We start from the raw sequence: 22,588 nt of genomic DNA on the forward strand, positions 1-22,588 counted from the left end.
TTGCTCCAAAACCACCATAGAAAAGCCAGACTACGGTATGCAACTGCACATGGGGGCAAAGATCGTACTTTTTGGAGAAATGTCCTCTGGTCTGATGAAACACAAATAGAACTGTTTGGCCATAATGACCATCGTTATGTTTGGAGGAAAAATGGGGACGCTTGCAAGCCGAAGAACACCATCCCAACCGTGAAGCACGGGGGTGGTAGAATCATGTTGTGGGGGTGCTTTGCTGCAGGAGGGACTGGTGCACTTCACAAAATAGATGGTATCATGAGGCAGGAAAATGATGTGGATATATTGAAGCAACATCTCAAAACATCAGTCAGAAAGTTAAAGCTTGGTCGCAAATGGGTCTTCGAAATGGACATTGACCCTAAGCATACTTCCAAAGTTGTGGCAAAATGGCTTACGGACAACAAAGTCAAGGTATTGGAGTGGCCATCACAAAGCCCTGACCTCAATCCCATAGACAATTTGTTGGCAGAACTGAAAAAGCGTGTGCGAGCAAGGAGCCCTACAAACCTGACTCAGTTACACCAGCTCTGTCAGGAGGAATGGGCCAAAATTCACCCAACTTATTGTGGGAAGCTTGTGGAAGGCTACCCGAAACGTTTGACCCAAGTTAAACAATTTAAAGGCAATGCTACCAAATACTAATTGAGTGTATGTGTAACCGATGTGAAATGGCTAGCTAGCTAGTTAGCGGTGGTGCGCGCTAATAGCGTTTCAATCGGTGACATCACTCGCTCTGAGACCTTGAAGTGGAGCGGCTTTTGTGGAGCGATGGGTAACGGGTTCAAGCCCAGGTAGGGGCGAGGAGAGGGACGGAAGCAATACTGTTACATATGTAAACGTCTAACCCACTGGGAATGTGATGAAATAAATAAAAGCTGAAATTAATCATTCTCTCTACTATTATTCTGACATTTCACATTCTTAAAATAAAGTGGTGATCCTAACTGACCTAAGACAGGGAATTTTTACTAGGATTAAATGTCAGGAATTGTGCAAAACTGAGTTTAAATGTATTTGGCTAAGGTGTATGTAAACTTCCGACTTCAACTGTACTTAAAGGATTTAGATAGTCAAAAAAGAGAGTGAAGGATCTCACAGAAAGGGAAAAAAGACAGGAGCGAAGGAAATGGCGGGTCAGACAGGCAAAACACAGCGAGAGATTGAGAGCAGTAACGACAGTGTTGACCCCCCCCATCCTCTCCAGACAGTGAACCCAGTACTGCAAGGTCAGAATTAAGACAACGTGTCTGTAGGAAGACATGTGTACTCTGTATCTACATAGTTACTTAAAGGGATAGTTCACCCAAATTACAAAATAACATATTGGTTTCCTTACCATGTATGCAGTCTATGGACAAGGTATGACAGCAAGCCATGCTTTTGTTTACCTGGCCACTGTTTCAAATGCTAAATCTTTTGCATTTGTGGCACAAAACCAAAGCATTGATTGCTGTCATACCTTGTCCATAGACTGCTTACACGGTAAGGAAACCAATATGTAATTTCGTAATTCAGATGAACTATCTCTTTAACTAGGCCTACGTAATATTTGTCACATGGCACTAGAATTGATATATACTGTTTAACAAGCTACGTAGTTTTGTGGATAGGCGTGACAGAGTAGGATTTCATGTTTGTATTATGTTGCATGCATCTTACACTGGAAATCGAATACAATTATATATTACATCTTTACAGACAATGAATCCAAGGGACGGAGAGTGCGCGGGAGAGAAGCACAGATAGGCAGAAGAAGTTGGAAGAGAAGTTGGAAAAGTACAAAGCTCCACTTCGTCCAGATGTCATCGAGTCTCACCCCAGGGACAATGGTGTATCGTGAACTACAACGAACAACCATACCCTGGCATTATACTGGAGGTTGAAGAACAGAGTAAAGTTCATGCACAGGAATTGTGTCAACAAGTTCTACTGGCCAAGCCCAAGAGATGATATCAACTGGTATGCGGATGACCAGATTGTTTGTCTGATGCCAGAGCCACTGCCAGTGAACAAAAGATCAGTTCAAATTTGCAACAGTATCTGAAAGTACTTGGAGGAGCACCTGACTGTGTGAAAGTGGCAGATGTGAACAGGCTACTAGTAAAGAAGCTGTCAGTAGCTAGAAAGCAATGGAGATTGGCTCAGAGATGATAAGAGATGGACGCGACACAATAACATGGCAAAGGCAAACATATCTGAAGTAAAAGTCAAGAACAATACAAGAAAAATTCCATTAACATGTTTTACTGCATACAAAATGTTCGTATCAATCTGGTTAGGAAAACAGTTTCAGTTTATGTTCAATGTTAGGGTTTCTAATGTTCTAGTGGTATGTTTTTTATGTTTGTATGACAATGTGTCACACCCTGATCTGTTTCACCTGTCCTTGTCTCCACCCCCTCCAGGTGTCACCCATCTTCCCCATAATCCCTTGGGTATTTAAACCTGTGTTTTCTGTCTGTCTGTGCCACGTTGTCTTGTATGTTCCAAGCCAAACAGTGTGTTTTGCCACGTGAGCATGCCTTTCCTATTCTCTTTTGCTAGTCCTCCTGGTTTTGACCCTTGCCTCTTTTCTGGACTCTGTACCTGCCTGCATGCCACACTGTATCTCCTGGACTCTGAACTGGTTTTGACCTTTTGCCTGTCCACGACCATTCTCTTGCCTACCCCTTTTGGATTTAATAAATATCAGACTTAAACCATCTGCATCTGGTTCTCGACTTGTGCCCTTATACAATGTTGTGTTATGAAATACATTTTAGTCAATAGGCTTCATCTTTTGGTCTTAATCTTTGACCAATAACCCTTATTTTATTGCTCATATTAAATCAACCCATCTTGTGAAATCTGAAATGAAAAGTAATTAAAAATATTACTAATAAATTGATAACATTTGTTTGAAATAATCATATGTTTGTCATTGGTTTCACATTGTGTCAATGGTATTATACTGTATGGCATATTGGTGTTCTGGCATCAGTTGGTAGAGCATGGTGTTTGCAACGCCAGGGTTGTGGGTTCGATTCCCACGGGGGACCAGTACGGGGGGAAAAAATGTATGAAATGTATGCGTTCACTACTGTAAGTCGCTCTGGATAAGAGCATCTGCTAAATGACTAAAATGTAAATGTAAGTTGCCCAATTTAATTGAATATGGTTTTTGTATCTACCTAACTGTTTCTACATTCATTTGTAAACATTTTAAAGATATGATCATTTGATTTTGATGACTCAACCTCTATTTCTGATGTTACAAAAAAAAAACAATAGTATAAATGGAAAAATGTCAGACAATAGAACTTTACACTTGCATGTTTAAAGTAAATTATTACTAATCTAAACAATTTCTTAATATTATCATTAACATTTTCTGTATTTCATTATATATGAAAATGAAAGACTGAAATTAGATTCCAGAAAGTCTGAATTGTCATCTAAAATATAGGTAACACCAGTGACAAAAAGGCAGCACAAGCATTTTATGTAATGTTGTGTATATATATAAATATGTTAAGGTGTAATTTATGTTGATTTATAATGTTAAGGGGTTAACTATATCTGACTAAGATTTGATTAAAAAAATAAAAATACTATTTGTAAAAGTTGGCTGTTCAAAAAGCCACCATTTTCATAGAATGACCCACATGTATTTCCAAATTAATTTTTGCTATGCTCGCGAACGCGACGCGGGCGGTGTGATCAGCATTTGGGTCATCTAGCGACTTCAAGCACCAAATCAAGCAACCAAAAGAGATTATCACTGAAAAATAGTTGGCAACACTGATCATCCCCCCAAAATTGAGAAAACCCATAGGAATAGATAGAGGACTCATTTTTATATCTCAGCCATTATAACGTCTATGACAACATGGGTAGAGCTATTGAGGCCCATAGGAATCCCCACCCATTTGACTACTTTGGTTGCAGTCCAAACACTTAAAAGAAACACCCTATCCCCTCAGACGTCAAATTAAGTGGACACTTCTGTTGTCATATCATGACGTCTGACGAGGATACACTTGCAAGGCAAGGACGGAAGGACAGATTTTTAAATGGACCGCCCATTCCCAGAAATGAGTCACTCGTTCAACGCGATGATTGTGTTTTCAGCTACCGGTAGCTTGTGAGTGCTTTATATGAGCTACAGTCAATTTTTGATTGCATGTCTACTTACATTAAATATATAATTATTGATATACGCCTACTGTATGATAGCTAGCTAAATAACGTTAGCCTGCATAGCTAGAACTTCTGAAGAAGGAACATGTTTTATTTATACAATTTCCAAAAGCTAACCAAACAAAAACATTACTTTTACGAGACGTGTTTGTGCCGTCATGTAACAGATTTCTAACTTATTTACATTCGTTTTTACTTCCACTTGTATGTTGACTATTGACATTGACGTTACTTTTTGGCGGACTTAGTGGATGTACAATCGTCGCGAATTGAATTATGCGGTGTTTCAGGCCCCGAAGTGAACATAATTGTACAGTACATTCACAAACTCGACTACAAACGAGGGATGAGGGGTTTACGTTGGAAATGTACCTTGCTTGGCTCATCATTTGGACCGACCTCCAAGATGGTGACGGGGATTCCCCAAGGACATAAAAACTGAACAGTTTCATCTCAATCTCTTCAAAGACTCAATCGTGGACACTTAATGACAGTTATGGCTGCTTTGCGTGATGAATTGTTCCCGTACCTTCTTGCCCTTTGTGCTGTTGTCTATGCCCAATAATGTTTGTACCATGTTTTGTGCTGCTGCCATGTTATTGTCATGTTGTGTTGCTGCCTTGCTATGTTGGTGTCTAGGTCTCTTTATTTACATTTAAGTCATTTAGCAGACGCTCTTATTCAGCGCATGTAGCGTTGTTGCCTCTTTTGTCCTATATTTATTTTTAATCCCAGCCCCGTCCCGCAGGAGGCATTTTGGTAGGCTGTCATTGTAAATAAGAATTTGTTCTTAACTGACTTGCCTAGTTAAATAAAGGTTAAATTAAAGAAATCAAGTGGACGAGGGTGTGTCTTTTATACGTTTGAACCGCATCCTTTGACTACTTTAAAATGGCTGAAGCATGGGGGAAGGTGCTGCCGGTGTTAAAATGGCTTTTTGGCCACTAGAGGCCTCTATCATTCTCTACTATAAAACCCCACTTCTGCATCACTAGAACACTTTGAGAAAGGTATCGAGCAAAGAGAAGCGAACCTCAGTGAGGGATTGAGTTGATTTAGTTCTGCCACAAGGATTTCGTTTTGAGAAAATTGATATGCTAAGAAAAAGTTTACTTAACGTTGGCTAACGTCGTTTCTTTCATTTTATCTTCAAAGAGTAGCCTGCATAAACCTAAAAAGGGACCTTTGCCTGACATTTACATTAGGCTAGTTTCAATGTAAGTAAAATCTTAAAATATCTATGCATGCTATTTTTTATATAAATTGAAAAGGCTTGTCGATTTGTAGGCTATAGACCGATGGAAATGTATTATTTCATACAACTGAACGAAGGCAAGTTGTAGTCATCCTCACAGTTAACCTTGCTGTTGGTGGCTATGGTTCGATAAGATACGTTTTTGTCAATGATACAATGTATTTGCTTATTAGTCATACATTTTTGTCATTTTACACTGGGGCAACAACATCTGTCCACTGGAAACCGTGTGTATTGATTTCCTCAGTTACCCGGTTCAAACGTTTTTTAGATTCACGTGGGGTGTAGTAGTAAGTGGGCAGGTTCTGAAGTCATGTGCGTCTGCTATATTTCTCCCGCCACTTACTTGAATCCGCCCCTTTCAGTGATGCCAACGGAGAGCTCTTTGGGTGGAAAGAGGAAATAAGGTTTTCTCCTGTCACGTTTCCATATATTTACCCTATTTTTGTAGACTTCGTTTACTGTAGCTAGTTAACTCGGTTTGTATTGTTTTGAACGACATCGGACATGGTATCATGAAGATACTGTAAGATTAGACCCACATCGACCCCATACTCAACCCTCTGTTTGATATAGATTTTTGAGTACTTATAACAGAAATACCTAGTAATGGATAATACAGGGATTTTAATCTCTCCCCCAGAGTCTAGTTATGTAAAAACAAGCTGAGGCCTTAAATATGATTTGTAATATAACTTCTAACTACACTGATGTCTTAGTCATGGGGCATGCCTTCAAATTCTCAGACATGTCTCATGTAATGACCTCAGGCCAGTCTGTTCTGCAGCCTTGCCCATGTGTGACTGCCCACCCTGTCAGGTGATTTCTCTCAGCAGACAGACAGGGAAAGAGCGACACAGAGAAGTAGGCTAGAGTAGATCAATCCACAGCAGTTTGGAGCCCCTTGTGATATGATTTTCTCTCCCAGGATTTTTAAAAACAAAATGAGAGCAGAAAAGTCCAACTCATGAGGATGTTGTGGGATGGGGTTGAGTTTGCTTTGAGTGGAATTTTGTGTAAATAACTTGACTGACTGTACCAGATCTACTTCCAGTTTGTTCTGGCAAATTTCCCCCTGCATGTCTCCAAAGGGCCCCATCCTGGATATCTCCTACAATTTAGTATACGAGATCCCATCTTCCCCCACTTCCTACTTCCCATGCACTTCAAAGAAATAATACATTTGCAACTCTATATGTGTAAAAATGATCATAGAACTGATTTTCTTGCATGGCAATGAATGGTAAAGAAAGGGGTTCCTTGTCAAAAATGTATACGTTTAGCTTACGTTACATAAATACAGCTTGCATAATTATATCCTAAGGGAGTGATAGAAGCCTCTGCTTCCCCCAGGGTAAACTTTGTTATTGCAAGGGAAGGTTCTTTACCATGAGAGTGCTCTGTGGTCATAGAGCAAGAATATGAGGGCTGGGATTTGACACTCAACACACCTAAACCCCTATTTAACCATTGTCTGACAGGGAAATAGATAGAAAATTGTGAAACCACCTAATTTATGAAACATGACAATAGTGTCAGTTGATAGTAGTGGTACATTCAGACTAGTTATGTAATTACATGAAATATGTTTTGCTTAAATTATGGATGAACACTGGTGCCTAGTAGTTATTGTACTACAGTCATAAGGGTTGATGTTCAGGACTTGTCTCTACATGTCCATAGAGCTTTGCCCAGACATGTACTAGATCAGGAAAGTAGGAAGGCTTTATGAATCACTGTCTGATGGCTGGCTGTTAAATATAACTGCCGCATCCTCAATACACAGTCCAGTTCCTCCGTTACACATATGAAGTACAATTAAGATTTTGAGAGGTTTACTTGTGTATAAATGGTAAGTTCTTTATTGGTTGTGGTAGGCTATACAACTTGTTACATTTAGTATTGTTTAAGTGATTATGGTTTGCTAGTTGGTTTTTGAATTATAATGGAATATCAGATTATAGGATGCCATCTACTAATTTGTTTTTGGTGATAGGGTGATTAAGATCATTTCATTATGTTAGTTTAGTACCATAGTTGAGGTTTAAATCTGCGAGAAACAGTCTTGGTCTTACATATATTCTTGCTATCATCTTTACCTATGTTCAGAGAAGTATCTGATTGGTTGCAGTGGAACATTGCATGATTTTTTTTTTTTTACCACTTCAGCGCTTTTAGATAATTTTGCTATTCTGTAGAAGCCTCAAGAAGAGGACTCAATAGTGTGACATACTCAAAGTACATCCGGTGTCTACATTTGATATGACTTCTTTTCACGTGATCTTACTGATGACGTTTCCTGGACAGCGGCTCAGACCACTATCCTCTTGCTGTGCTCTGTGTGCCCAGTCAGCTAACCATGCTATCCTCTCCCTGTGTCCCAAGCAATCTAGAACCAGAACAACCATGGCCAGTCGTAAGCGCATCCTGAGCTCTCCGGAGAAAAGTCCTGCCAGGCAGAACCTGTTTGGCCCAGTTGACCGTGAGCAGCTGCAGCAGGAGTACCAGGACACCCTGCGCAGAGACCTGGAGGACACCTGTCGCCGCTGGGGCTTCGACTTCCTGTCAGATAAGCCTCTGGCTGGGGGAGACTTCCAGTGGGAGGAGGTTCTGGGCACCAAGGTGCCTCTCTTCTACCTGCCCTGCCTGTTGGGTCAGGGGGATGCACAGAAGATTGGAGGGCTGGCAGCATCCACAGGGAGGGTCAGGGCGGGGCCATGGCACCGTGGAAAGGAAAACATCCCTTGCACCCCTGAGAAGTACGGAGCCAACCTCCAGAACCTGGAGAAACCGCAAGACAAGAATGAGAACAAACTGAAGAGGAAACAGACCAACCTCACAGGTAGGAGGATTGGTGTGGTGGGTGGATGGAGGGGATGTTTTTTAGGTAGGGGATGTTTTTTTGGGGAGGGTTTATAAGTTGGTAGGATTGAACTACTGGTTTACTTCAATTAAGTTTTGAACACTGAGTCCAATGCTAATAAAACATCTATTGGTGTCTGCAGATTTCTACCAAGCCAAGAAGAGAGTGGTGGGTACGTCGCTTAAGTCAGGCCGGTGATTTCAGAGACACCGTCACAGCTGCCAGGGAGCCAACAGTCGGACAAATCCACAGCAAGCACTACTTCTCTCAGGAACCCACATGCTGAACAGACTCTGAGTACATACAGTACACATACCTGGAGGAATACATAACCAATCCTCTAAACAAATGCAGTGAAAAATGAAACAACCTATTTTATTGCATCCATTACCGATGCATACTGTTTTATTTTTATATCCATGTAGGTTAACTGATGTACTAATGATTTCAATGTAAGGGGACTTGTGTTCTCCCTGTGGTAAGGGAGGGACATTCTAATGGTGCATCCATGACCATTTGTGAGTCATGAAAGAACATCCTCTAAACCTTTATGACCGTTTAGTGTAAGGAAGACTTGAAAATCTAAGTCTGGACAGTTAAGGTTCTGCATTCCACAGCACTGAAATAGACCAATCGAAACCATGCCTCGGTCTACGCATAAATCGTCTTGTTTTGATGACATCTTGACATTATAAAACCATACTGTTTACGGTGCTGAGTTTGAATCTACTGTAATATAGTGTCACATTGAGAGGACTTGAAAAAATGACCACAACAACACAATAGTCTTCAACAATCTTTTCAGGACAAATTTCAAATGTCCAAATGTATGGATTGATGTTTTTTTCATTATGCTGTGTCTCATGAAGAGGGCCAGGAATCATGCTATTGTCTGTCATTTGCAAGCACTTCCTTTCCAAAGTATGTTCTGTTGTACATGAGATTGCACACATTTTTAAATATGTATCTCAACATGTACTCATAGGAATCTACTTGAAGGGTACCGCTGTGCATAAAATTATGCAAACTCCTATATAGAAATGGCACCAATTATTTTTTATTTTTTTTAACTAGGCAAGTCAGTTAAGAACAAATTCTTATTTTCAATGACGGCTTAGGAACAGTGGGTTAACTGCCTTGTTCAGGGGCAGAACGACAGATTTTTACCTTGTCAGCTCGGGGATTCGATCTTGCAACCTTCCGGTTACTAGTCCAACGGTCTAAACACTAGGCTACCTGCCGCCCAATGTCCCCCTTTCTACCTAACTAGGACTTCTTGCTATAATACTCTTGGGAATTTGTTGATAGGGACCTCCGCAATGTTCTTTCAAGCTTTTCAAGTATTTTTACAAAGTCTATTTAGCATCTGGCCATCTGAACACAAAGCCAGACATTCAAGTTTCCTTAGATGAGTATCAGCTTTATCTTGATGTTAATATCAAACTGTTAAGCAGTGAAACATTTAACGTTTTCTTGCAGTATTGCACAACATTTTTCTTCATGTAGCCAACAGCAGGTACAAGTGCCTGTATGGTATTTGAATCTAAACAGAGAGAATTTGTGTCCTCAGAAACATAGCTATTTTTGACTAAGCTACAGCCTCTGTTTTCTATTTTATTTGAAGTTTTTATCTTCCTCAAACATTGGTGCATAACGGTTATTTATTGTTATGATGGCCGATCCTGCTGCTATGGGTAATTTGAATGGTGGTTAGACAACATCACTGTATGGCAACATTCCAAACTTAACTAATAGCTTTGCTTAATGTTCACAGCACCTTATGCACTGCTATGCAAATATAAACATACATTACCCCAAAAGTGCACCTATTTTTGTAGATGTTGGTGCACAGGCTTACATAGTGTTTTCATAGCTACAACTAAGACATTCTTATTTATTGTAAAACAAGGTAGATATGTGTAATTGGTTAATTGACAATAAATTCATACAGTGCAATTGGAAAGTATTCAGACCCCTTGACTTTTTCCACATTTTGTTATGTTACAGCCTTATTCTAAAATGGATTTAAAAATAAAATAAAAAAAAGCATTTTCCCTCATCAATCTACACACACTACCTATTATGACAAAGCGAAAACAGGTTTTTAGACATTTATGCAAAAAAACTAATACCTTACATAAGTATTCAGACTGTTTGCTATGAGACTCGCAATTGAGCTCAGGTGCTTCCTGTTTCCATTGATCATCCTTGATGTTTCTACAACTTTTTATTTAACTAGGCAAGTCAGTTAAGAACAAATTATTATTTACAATGACGGCCTACCAAAAGGCCTCCTGTGGGGACAGGCTGGGATTAAAAATATAGGACAAAACACACCAAGACGAGAGACCTAAGACAACAGCATGGCAGCAACACAACATGACAACAACATGGCAGCAGCACAAAACAGGGTACAAACAGTATTGGGCACAGATAACAGCACAAAGGGCAAGAAGGTAGAGACAACAATACATCACGCAAAGCGGCCACAACTGTCATTAAGAGTGTCCATGATTAAGTCTTTGAATGAAGAGATTGAGATAAAACTGTCCAGTTTGAGTGTTTGTTGCAGCTCGTTCCAGTCGCTAGCTGCAGCGAACTGAAAAGAGGAGCGACCCAGGGATGTGTGTGCTTTGGGGACCTTTAACAGAATGTGACTGGCAGAACGGGTGTTGTATGTGGAGGATGAGGGCTGCAGTAGGTATCTCAGATAGGGGGGAGTGAGGCCTAGGAGGGTTTTTATAAATAAGCGTCAACCAGTGGGTCTTGCGACGGGTATACAGAGATTACCAGTCCTATAAGAAGCATTGCTGGCAAATCTGATGGCCGAATGGTAAAGGTAAAGCCGCTTGAGAGCACCCTTACCTGCCGATCTATAAATTACGTCTCCATAATCTAGCATGGGTAGGATGGTCATCTGAATCAGGGTTAGTTTGGCAGCTGGGGTGAAAGAGGAGCGAGAGAAGGGCAGTGTACCGTCTAGCCATACTGTCAAGTACTTATATGAGGTGACTATTCAAGCTCTAAACCCTCAGAGGTAGTAATCACACCTGTGGGGAGAGGGGCATTCCTCTTACCAAACCACATGACCTTTGTTTTGGAGGTGTTCAGAACAAGGTTAAGGGTAGAGAAAGCTTGTTGGACGCTCAGAAAGCTTTGTTGTAGAGCGTTTAACACAAAATCCGGGGAGGGGCCAGCTGAGCATAAGACTGTATAATCTGCATATAAATGGATGAGAGAGCTTCCTACTGCCTGAGCTATATTGTTGATGTAAATTGTGAAGAGCGTGGGGCCTAGGTTCAAGCCTTGGGGTACACCCTTGGTGACAGGCAGTGGCTGAGACAGCAGATGTTCTGACTTTATACACTGCACTCTTTGAGAGAGGTAGTTAGCAAACCAGGCCAAAGACCCCTCAGAGACACCAATACTCCTTAGCCGGCCCACAAGAATGGAATGGTCTACCGTATCAAAAGCTTTGGCCAAGTCAATAAAAATAGCAGCACAACATTGCTTAGACTCAAGGGCAATGGTGACATCATTGAGGACCGTTAAGGTTGCAGTGACACATCCATAACCTGAGCGGAAACCAGATTGCATACCAGAGAGAATACTATAGACATCAAGAAAGCCAGTCAGTTGATTATTGTCAAGTTTTTCCAACACTTTTGATAAACAGGGCAAAATAGAAATATGCCTATAACAGTTAGGATCAGCTTGATCCCCCTTTAAATAAAGGATGAACCGTTGCTGCCTTCCAAGCAATAGGAACCTCCCCAGAGAGGAGAGACAGGTTAAAAAGGTCAGAGATAGACTTGGCGATTATTAAAATAAGAAGAGGGTGGGAGATGAGGAAATGTTGGACGGGCAAGGAGGCATGGCTGGGTCAAATAGGAATCCTGACTTAATGAAGTGATGATTAAAAAGCTCAGCCATGTGCTTCTTGTCAGTAACAACCACATCATCAACTTTAAGGGACATGGGCAGCTGTGAGGAGGAGGGTTTATTCTCCAGGTCTTTAACCATTTTCCAGAACTTCTTGGGGTTATCCCCACAGAAAGAGAGAACTGCTCCTTAAAGTAACTAACTTTGGCCTTCCGGAAAGCCTGAGTGCACTTATTTCTCATTTGCCTGAGTGAGAGCCAGTCAGCCTCAGTATGTGTGTGCCGAGCCTTTCGCCAAATGCAATTCATGAGGTGGAGTAACTGCAAGATCACGTTCGAACCAGGGGCTAAATCTGTTTTTAATTCTCATTTCCTTTATGGTGGCGTGTTTGTTAACAATATCACTGAAAATATTGACATGAGGCCAAGACATGAAGGATTGCTCATTAAAGTTTTTTATCAAGCATCTTTGACAAATCAGGACAGGTCGTTTGACTGAGCAGCCATTACGAACACAGGCTGTAAAACAGTGATCACTAAAGTCATTACAGAAAACACCAGACTCCAACCTGTGGTATATTCAATTGATTGGACATGATTTGGAAAGGCACACACATGTCTATATAAGATCCCACAGTTGACAGTGCATGTCAGAGCAAAAACCAAGCCATGAGATCGAAGGAATTGTCTATAAAGCTCAGAGACAGGATTGCGTCGAGGCACAGATCTGGGCAATGGTACCAAAACATTTCTGCAGCATTGAAGGTCCCCAAGAACACAGTGGCCTCCATCATTCTTAAATGAAAGTTTGGAACCACCAAGACTCTTCCGAGAGTTGGCTGCCTGGCCAAACTGAGCAATCGGGGGAGAAGGGCCTTGGTCAGGGAGGTGACCAAGAACCCGATGGTCACTGTGACAGAGCTCCAGAGTCCCTCTGTGGAGAACCTTCTAGAAGGACAACCATCTCTTCAGCACTCAACCAATCAGGCCTTTGTGGTAAAGCGGACAGACGGAAGCCACTCCTCAATAAAAGGCACATGACAGCCCGCTTGGAGTTGACCAAAAGGCACCTAAAGAACTCTTGGAGGAAACCTGGCACCATCCCTACGGTGAAGCATGGTGGTGGCAGCATCATGCTGTGGGGATGTTTTTTAGTGGCAGGGACTGGGAGACTAGTCAGGATCAAGGAATAGATGAATGGAGCAAGGTACAGAGAGATCCTTGATGAAAACCTGCTCCAGAACGCTCAGGACCTCAGCCTGGGGTGAAGGTTCACCTTCCAACAGGACAATGACCCTAAGCACACAGCCAAGACAATGCAGGAGTGGCTTTGGGACAAGTCTCTGAATGTCCTTGAGTGGCCCAGCCAGAGCCCGGACTTGAACCTGATCTAACATCTCTGGAGAGACCTGAAAATGCTGTGCAGCGACGCTCCCCTTTCAACCTGACAGAGCTTGTTAGGATCTGCAGAAAAGAATGGGAGAAACTCCCCAAATACAGGTGTGCAAAGCTTGTAGTGTCATACCCAAGAAGACTCAAGGCTGTAATCGCTGACAAAGGTGCTTCAACACCTGCTGAGTAAAGAGTCTGAATACTTATGTAAATGTGATATTTCAGGTTTTTATTTTTAATACATTTGCTTAAAAAAAAACATGTTTTTGCTTCGTTATTATGGGGTATTGTGTGTTGATTAATGAGGGGAAAATACAATTTAAATAATTTTATAATAAGGCTGTAATGTAACAAAATGTGGAAAAAGTCAAGGGGTCTGAATACTTTCCGAATGCACTTTGCAAATGACCATTCAAAAAAAGAGTAATGGAGAGCAATGTACATACAATATGGCGAACTTAGCAAAATAAGGAACTTGTGGTAAGTGCATGGGTGCTGCTTTATGCACCTCCACAATGGAGGTCAAAGCAGGCAACAGATGGCACACAGACAGCAGAGTTGGGGACAGATATGCAGGGACAGACTGGCAGAGACAGGGAGTCTCAGGTAAGTTTGTTGAGTCTTTGTTTGGCAACATTATGAAAGGTTCTCAATTTTTTTACTTGTAAAATAGGAACATAATTGGAAAATGCCATGGATACCCCCACTCTCAACTTAAACTGGTGACTGAACTAAGATTTGTTAAAGGCAATGGTATTGCTGTTGTGATTAGTTGTGTAGTTTTGGGTACCTGTAGTTAGGAGTACGGCAAACACCTTATTTCTTTGGTTCCTCAATATACATTTACCATATTACAATGTAGGCTATGTGTTACAGCACTACTTTTGGTGTCCCCCTCAGGAATTGCTCTTGAGAAATTTTCATGTAATTGTCCCCTCCAAAATTGATATCAGATTTTCGCCCCTGCCTCCACTAGTTTGAAAAAAACAGACTAATCAATTGTAGACTATTTATTTACCTCTATTGAGGTCATTAAAATAAATTACTGGTATTTTTGTATTGATAGCATTGATAGCGTTGAATTCCAGGTGTCATAAAAAAGCACCCCCCTCACGTGACCGTCCTATTGTGCTGTAAAATAATTTGCACACCCTCCCGCCTCGTAAAATTAACTACAAAAATAATTATTACCACCATCAATTAAAGCTGTTGCAACCCTGTTTATAAACGTGGATATCGACTTTACCACTTTAGCATGGTTTTGTAGCACATTCGACGCCACACAGGGCTCCCGGGCCAGAAGAGTTTACTTTCCCTGCCTGCCACATTAGACTACAATCATAGCTGGTTGCAGACAACGATCAGTTGTGGAAAATCAGATATTCAACATTTGTATGCTATATTTATAATTAAATTAAATATATTCAACGAATTTTCCACCATCAGGTTTCTGTGCCAATGCACCACACACAACCAATAAGCAATGCATAACTGCATACCGATTCACAACTTCGAGCGAATATCATCATGATTTGAGTTGTCAACACCACAATCAAGTAGAGTATGTCAATCTTGACGAACAGAAAATACATCCCTCCGTACTCCATATCGAAGGCCTGGTTTGACAATCTCCGAATGTCATTAAACTTTTCGGTATTTTGTAACAGATTGTCTCTTTCCTGAACAAAAATATTCATTGTGACTAGTTGTGTTTATGCCACACATAAAAGGTAATACATAGAAAATGTGAAATGACAAGTATTCAGGCTATATTGAAGCGTTAAATTCGCATGATAACATATGCACCATACACATGTAAACATAGATTTTGTGCTATAGATATGTGGTAGTGGAGTAGGGGTCGGAGGGCACACACTTAGTGTGTTGTGAAATCGGTTATGAATGTAATGTAAAACTGCCTTAATTTTGCCGGACCCCAGGAAGAGTAGCTGATGCCTTGGCAGCAGCTAATGGGGATCCATAATAAATACAAATGTAATTGCTAAAATATACTTAAATGTCAAAAGTAAAAGTACAAGTATAAATCATTTCAAATTCCTTATATTAAGCAGATGGCCACATATTCTAGTTTTTTTTATTTACAGATAGCCAGGGGCACACTCCAACACTCAAATATAATTTACAAATGAAGCATGTGTTTAGTGAGTCTGCCAGATCAGATGCAGTAGGAATGACCAGGGATGTTCTGTGAATTAGGCCATTTTACTGTCCTACTAAGCATTCAAAATGTAACGAGTACTTTTGGGTGTCAGGGAAAATGTTTGGAGTAAAAAGTACATAATTGTCTTTACGAATGTAGTGAAGTAAAAGTTGTCAAAAATATGAATAGTAAAGTAAGTACAGATACCCCAAAAAACTACTTAAGTAGTGCTTTAAAGTATATTTTTACTTAAGTACTTTACACCACTGCTACTACATCATACTAACATTTTCCCTATACCCATCATGAGGTTGCTACTATGAATGATAGTTTACAACGTGACAGACAGTGCCACATGGACAGACAGTGACACATTCAATACCTCCTTGCGCACTCTTGCCTGCATCTAGCTGATCTAATGCGTAATCATTAGTCCAACAGTTGCAAACGAGAGTTTCTATTGGACAAATTCAGGTCTGTTTATCCCCGCTTCGTTCCGTTTGCTTCTGTTTAAGAATTTATTTTCAACAGAATCGGCGGAATGAATACAGCCCTGATCACACGTAAACAGTTCACTTTCATAGCAGCCACGTTGTGTTCCTTCTTGCATCTATGTGCTCTCCTCCTCTCACCTTTTCCCATTTTGGGGCGGCAGGTAGCCTAGTGGTTAGAGCGTTGGGCCAGTAACCGAAAGGTTGCTAGATCGAATCCCAGCGCTGACAAGGTAAAGATCTGTCGTTCTACCCCTGAACAAGGCAGTTAACCCACTGTTCCTAGGCCTTCATTGTGAATAAGAATTTGTTCTTAACTGACTTGCCTAGTTAAATAAAGGTTAAATAAAATAAAAATCGCTTGTGGACTTCAATACATAACTGACTTGCCTAGTTAAATAAAGGTTAAATAAAATAAAAATCGCTTGTGGACCTTGTGGACCTGTATGTGTCCAGGTGAAAAAACCTTTCCAAGCCAAACCATATCATAACCGCTACACACAGCCTACATCGTTGTCACCGTATTAGCTAAAGTAACATCATAGTCAACATAGCTAATACAACTACCAAGTTAGTAAACCTGCTACAATCATGCAGTAACATTACAGTGTACAGTCAGTAAGCAGTTTAGCACTTACACCGGCAGGCCCGGTGGCTATAAATTAGTAAAACCAATAGCTTACCTTGACTTGGAAGAATCCAGTGTTGTGTTGGATAGTCATAGCCAGCTAGCTAACATAGCATCGCTCTGTTTGAACAGGGTGTTTGAGTAGGCTAAACTAGCTAGCTGCATTTGCTAGCTAAGTAAGTGAAACTGAAAGTGGAAAAAATGACTAAATCTCTCTCGCTTGCTAGCTAGCTGTAGCTTATGCTTTAAGATCTAGATTCATTCTCTGATCCTTTGATTGGGTGGACAACATGCTGCAAGAGCTCTGATAAGTTGGAGGACGTCCTCCGGAAGTTGTCATAATTGCTGTGTAAGTCTATAGAAAGCGGTGAGAACCATGAGCTTCCTAGATTTTGTATTGAAGTCAATGTACCCAGAGGAGGACGGAAGCTAGCTGTCCTCCAGCTACACCATGGTGCTACCCCACAGAGTGCTTTTGAGGCGACTGTAGACCTTCATTGCAAAACAGTGTGTTTTAATAAATTATTTGGTGACGTGAATATATTAAGTAAAGTTTTATCTAAAAAGGGTAACTTTTAAAATGTTAAAAAATTGTTTTGTTGATGATGAAATTCAATGAGGAGGGGGGTCCCCTTCCTCTTCTGAGGAACCTCCACTGGCATAGGCCTGTGTGGCCACACCACACATAGAACAATGAGACAGATATTTTACCGGATATATAAATGTGAAGCAAACGCTTGGCGTTTACACTCACTACCAATTATGGTAGTGAGAGGAAGCCCTGTGGTCGGCAGTGGGAGAATTGATTTTTGCCGACATCCTACAACTTTTCTCATTGATTAAACATTGATCTCAATACAGTTTTCTGTTCCTAAAACTATAGTATGTTATGAACAGAGTGGACAAAGTTTTGTAGAACTTTGCCAAAGTGTTCAAAAATCTTGTTGTTTCAAAGGGGTGCAAAGGCAAATCGAGTTACTGCACATGCTTACTTCACAGAGTAGGCGTTCCCTAATGGAAATACACAAATGTTTGCTAGAACACGCCAATAGGATCTCGCTAGCTTGTGCTTGGCTCTGCCCACCTCCTTGCTTGTTCTGTCCGATATGACTCATTTGTCCCGATTAGAAACGACAGGCTGTGGTTTATCTTGGGTTAGTTATAAAAATCTTTGGCCACACTATAGGACGACTTCGAGAATGATGATCGGCAACAGTATCAGAAGTAAAAATACAGCCAGACTGGCCTGCTACTGTGCCTTTGTATAATCTGTTGAGAGAAGACCCATAACTGATCCAAATGGAATGAATGGAATGAAACGTTCAAATAACAGGGCTTTCGCGCCATTATTCAAATGAAATTTCCATTGCAGTTTACAGCTTAGAGTAGAATTGTACTCATTTGCACTCACTTGAAAACAATACAATTATTCATTGGATTGTGGTGTTTCTAGATATTCTAGATAAGATACTTTTATTTTTCCTAAACAAGATCAATGGGGGAGCTTTTTGAGCTGCGTTTCTTCACTGTTCTTTCAAGAGCAATGACGCACCTGGCCTCTCAGCTGCCTATCAGCTATTTCCTCTATCTTGTGGATATACTGTATATTGAACATTGGTGCAGATTTGAATGATTTTATGTGTGGTATGACTGCTAGTTAACCTATTGTAGATCTGGACAAACGATCCAACTACCATTATTGTCATTATAGATAGAGCGCAGGATAGACAGTTGAATGGTAGACTACATGTATATTGACCTGTGGTATAGTATGTGCACAGAAAAAGGGTAGTGCGTAAGGGAAGTACCAAAACACCTTGATAGAGGGCATACAAGCAGATGAGGAAATTTGACTATATACTGTATAAGACATGATATAGTAAAACCTGTAAAATGGCGATTGTAAATCAGGGGAAAAAACAAGCAAAGTATGAAATATGTTCTACCCTCTTGTCTCTTTGAGTGTGTAGTGAATATTGTCAAGGAGTGTCCCCTTTCTCATTGGAAACAGAAGATAGACACTAAAAGTGGTAACATCATCAAAAGCAACTGCTCCACTCCTGAGTTTAACATACACCTCCCCAACCTCTAGCTTCAGGGAGACTGAATTGGGAAGTTAGTGTAGTAATCATCAGATGTGTTGTGGAAAGCAGATAGGACCTTCTGGGAGTTCTTGCAAATGCTTAAAATCATGTGCTGTGTTCCACGACCAAATCCAGTAATCGCAAAGTGGAAACCCATCTAACCTTTTCAGTGAACACACCTACAGTGACTTCAGAAAGTATTCATACACCTTGACTTATTCCACAACATGTTGTGTTACAGCCTGAATTCAAAATTGATTCAATGGATTTTACACACTGTACCCCATAATGACAAAGTGAAAACATTTTTGTAGAAATCTTTGCAAATGTATTGAAAATGACATACAGAAATATCCTATTTACATAACTATTCACACCCCTGAGTAAATACTTTGTGGAAGCACCTTTGGCTGCGATTACAACTGAGTCATCTTGGGTATGTCTTTGCACATCTGGATTTGGGGATTTTCTCCCATTCCTTTTCTCAAGCTCTGTTAAGTTCGGGATGGGGAGTGGCGGTGAAGAGCAATCTTTAAATCTTTCCACAGATTTAATCTGGGCTTTGGCTGGGCCACTCAAGGACTTTCACATTCTTGTTCTTAAGCCATTTCAGCATTGCTTTGGCTGTATGCTTGAGGTCATTGTCCTGTTGGAGCATCATTTTTCACCCCAGTCTAAGGTCGTTTGCACTCTGAAGCAGGTTCTCATCAAGGATTTGCCTGTATTTGGCTCCATTAATATTTCCCCTCTATCCTTACCAGTCTCCCAGTCCCTGCCTCTGAAAAGTATCCCCATAACATGATGCTGCCACCACCATGCTTCACGGTAGGGATGGTGTTAGACGGGTGATGAGCTGTGCCTGGTTTTCTCCAGACATAGTGATTTGTATTCAGGCCAAAGAGTTACATTTTTTGTCTCATCAGACCACAAAATCTTTTGCCTTATGACCTCAGTCTTTCACATGCCTTTTTGCAAACTCCAGGTGTGCTGTCATGTGCCTTTTTCTCACGAGTGGCTTCCGTCTGGCCACTCTCCCATAAAGCCCAGATTGGTGAAGTGCTGTAGAAACTGTTCTCCCATCTCAGCCCAGGAACTCTGTTCTGTCAGAGTGGTCATTGGGTTCTTGGTCACCTCTCTGATCAAGGTCCATCTTGGTCAGAAGGCCCTATGGTGCTACCCAGTACAGAAGAGAACACCACTGCTAACCTCTCTGTGGACAAAAAGTACGGTACTGATGGCAGCACTTCTTTTACGAAATAGCAAGAAATGTTAGTTACTTCCATCTGGCAGACAAAAAAACGGAATAGTTATCCAAATCTAGCTTTGTGCGTTACAGTACCTTGCATTTCTTTATCCAGTCCAGCTACCAAGCCCCCACTCACTTTCAGCCTGGCCTCCATGGCTATAATGACATAAATAATTGAAGGATATTTATAAAATAAAACAAACCAATGACAACAGTAGTTGACTTTATATATATCTGACTGCACCTTCATTATACAGAATATGCTGAGTTTGTCCACCACACCCTCTGTGGCGCTGAACTTGACATCTGTGTCTCTCAGCTCTATGCGTTGCTCCACTACCATGTCTCTGACAGCCAGGAGTTCAGTCCAGATGTTGGGGGGCAGCTGTTCATTTCATCCATTGGAGCTGCAAGGACTTGACTAAGGGGGAGGAAGAGGGGAAGAAAGAGAGCAAGGACCTACTTTGTATTGTTCATGTTTCTGATGCTGTCTCTTCTTGTTGTGTGAGGTGCTCGTATGCCTCTGCTCTGCTCCTCACTTCTGATTAATGAATAACTGGGAATGGGAAAGGAAAGGGGGTAAACTAGTCAGCTGAACAACTGAATGTGTTCAACTGAAATGTGTCTTCTGCATTTAACCCAACCACCCTGAATCAGAGAGGTGTGGGGGCTGCCTTAATTGACATCCACATCTTTGTCACCCAGGGAACAGTTCCCTGCCTTGCTCAGGGGCAGAAGGACAGATTTTTACCTTGTCAGCCCAGGGATATGATCCAGCAACCTTTCGGTTACTAACCCAATGCTCTAACTACTAAGCTACCTGGAATGGTGATGTGAAAAATCTATGGAACCTAAGTGTATCTAGATTGGGAGATATCGATAACCCACAATTTGATTTCCTTCTTTGTTCAAAAGCTTTATGGTGGTTATCACATCCACAATCCATTATATTTCATAAAATACTGCTCCTACAGAGCAGTCAGTGACTGTGATTAACAAAGTTCAGGCCGCCACAAATGAAGTGTGGGATGGATCTTAACAAAACATTTATTCACCTACTTGTTGAGGATGGGGGACATTTTCTTCTATAGTAATATACCATGATGAAATTGCATTGTTAACTCCTACTTCCTCCCTGTACGATCATTATTATGTGTATGTGTAACTAAGACATAAACTCTTGACAGTTTGCAAATAGTTCTATAGTTCTTAAAACGGAGAACTAATAATAGTCTCTTTGTGATGGATGGGATCATATTTCTTATATATGTATTTATTTCTCTGTGGTAAGGAGTTGTGGTGTCTTTAGGGATTTAGAGGGTTGCCAGGAGCTCTCCTCAGACTTCCTGAATTGAAGGGTTGGGGAAAAGGGGGATGCAAATCAAATCAAACCTTATTTGTCACATGCGCCGAATACAACAGGTGTAGACCTCACTGTGAAATACTTACTTACAAGCCCTTAACCAACAGTGCAGTTCAAGAAGAGTTAAGAAAATATTTACCAAATAAGCGAAAGTAATTTTTTTTTTAAGTAACACAAAAACATAACAATAACGAGACTATATACAGGGGGTACCGGTACTAGGTCAGTGTGCGGGGGTACAGGTTAGAGGTAATTTGTACATGTAGGTAAGTGACTATGCCTACAGAATGAACAGCGAGTAGCAGCAGTGTAAAAACAAATGGAGAGGGGAGGTCAATGTAAATAGTCCGGGTGGCCATTTAATTAATTGTTCAGTCTTATGGATTGTGGGTAGAATCTGTTAAGGAACAAGGAATGGTGATGTGAACTTTAGTGTGGATTTTCATGATTGCTGATATCTGTGATATGATCCTCCAGTATGTGTGTAGGTTATTGTATATTGTTGAAAATAAATTTGAATCCAAAAAATAAAAACCTTTATGGTGCTTATTCATAAAGAACCCTCAATAAAAACGAATTATGTTATAAACATAACAGAGAATGTAAGCATGACTGTGTGAGACATAGGCTATCAGTAATAAGTAATGTATCAAACATGATGTAAGCCTTCCCTGTAGCTCAGTTGGTAGAGCATGGTGTTTGCAACGCCAGGGTTGTGGGTTCGATTCCCACGGGGGGCCAGCACAGGAACAAAAAAAAAAAATGAAATTGTATGAAATGTATGCATTCACTACTGTAAGTTGCTCTGGATAAGAGCGTCTGCTAAATGACTAAAATGTAAATGTAAAATGTATCAAAATGAGTAATTCAATAATTTGACAAAGTCAAAGTCATCCATTGTCAATCTGAAAAAGAGAGAAAAATATTGTATTTAAAGCATTGTCATCAAAGTGGTGAAATCCTCAAGCCAGGTACTAAAGTTATTGTGCCTTGGTGACCAACTTGTTGTCAAGATGACAATAACTAC

The 22,588-nt window shown here is 40.7% G+C and overlaps 1 protein-coding gene across 2 annotated transcripts; it reads left to right on the top strand.

The window, feature by feature from the left end:
- Nucleotides 1-5,183: 5,183 nt before the first annotated feature.
- Nucleotides 5,184-10,281, top strand: cdkn1a (cyclin dependent kinase inhibitor 1A). 2 transcript variants are annotated; one of them, XM_014132997.2, is made up of 3 exons: nt 5,184-5,414; nt 7,838-8,294; nt 8,458-10,281. In XM_014132997.2, the coding sequence occupies exons 2-3, from the start codon at nt 7,859-7,861 to the stop codon at nt 8,511-8,513; spliced, it is 492 nt and encodes a 163-aa protein (XP_013988472.1). In that variant the 5' UTR covers nt 5,184-5,414; nt 7,838-7,858; the 3' UTR covers nt 8,514-10,281. The 2 variants fall into 2 exon arrangements, with proteins under 2 accessions (XP_013988472.1, XP_013988473.1); XM_014132998.2 differs by lacking the exon at nt 5,184-5,414 and adding an exon at nt 7,187-7,304.
- The last annotated feature ends 12,307 nt before the right edge of the window (nt 10,282-22,588 follow it).

This window comes from Salmo salar, chromosome ssa12 (genome assembly GCF_905237065.1).
Source record: "Salmo salar chromosome ssa12, Ssal_v3.1, whole genome shotgun sequence".
Lineage (NCBI taxonomy): Eukaryota > Metazoa > Chordata > Actinopteri > Salmoniformes > Salmonidae > Salmo > Salmo salar.

Bases quoted from the DNA above. Each gene is read 5' to 3' on its own strand.
- cdkn1a (XM_014132998.2), top strand. The intron at 8,295-8,457 runs GTAGGAGGATTG...TGGTGTCTGCAG, and splicing joins GAAACAGACCAACCTCACAG to ATTTCTACCAAGCCAAGAAG.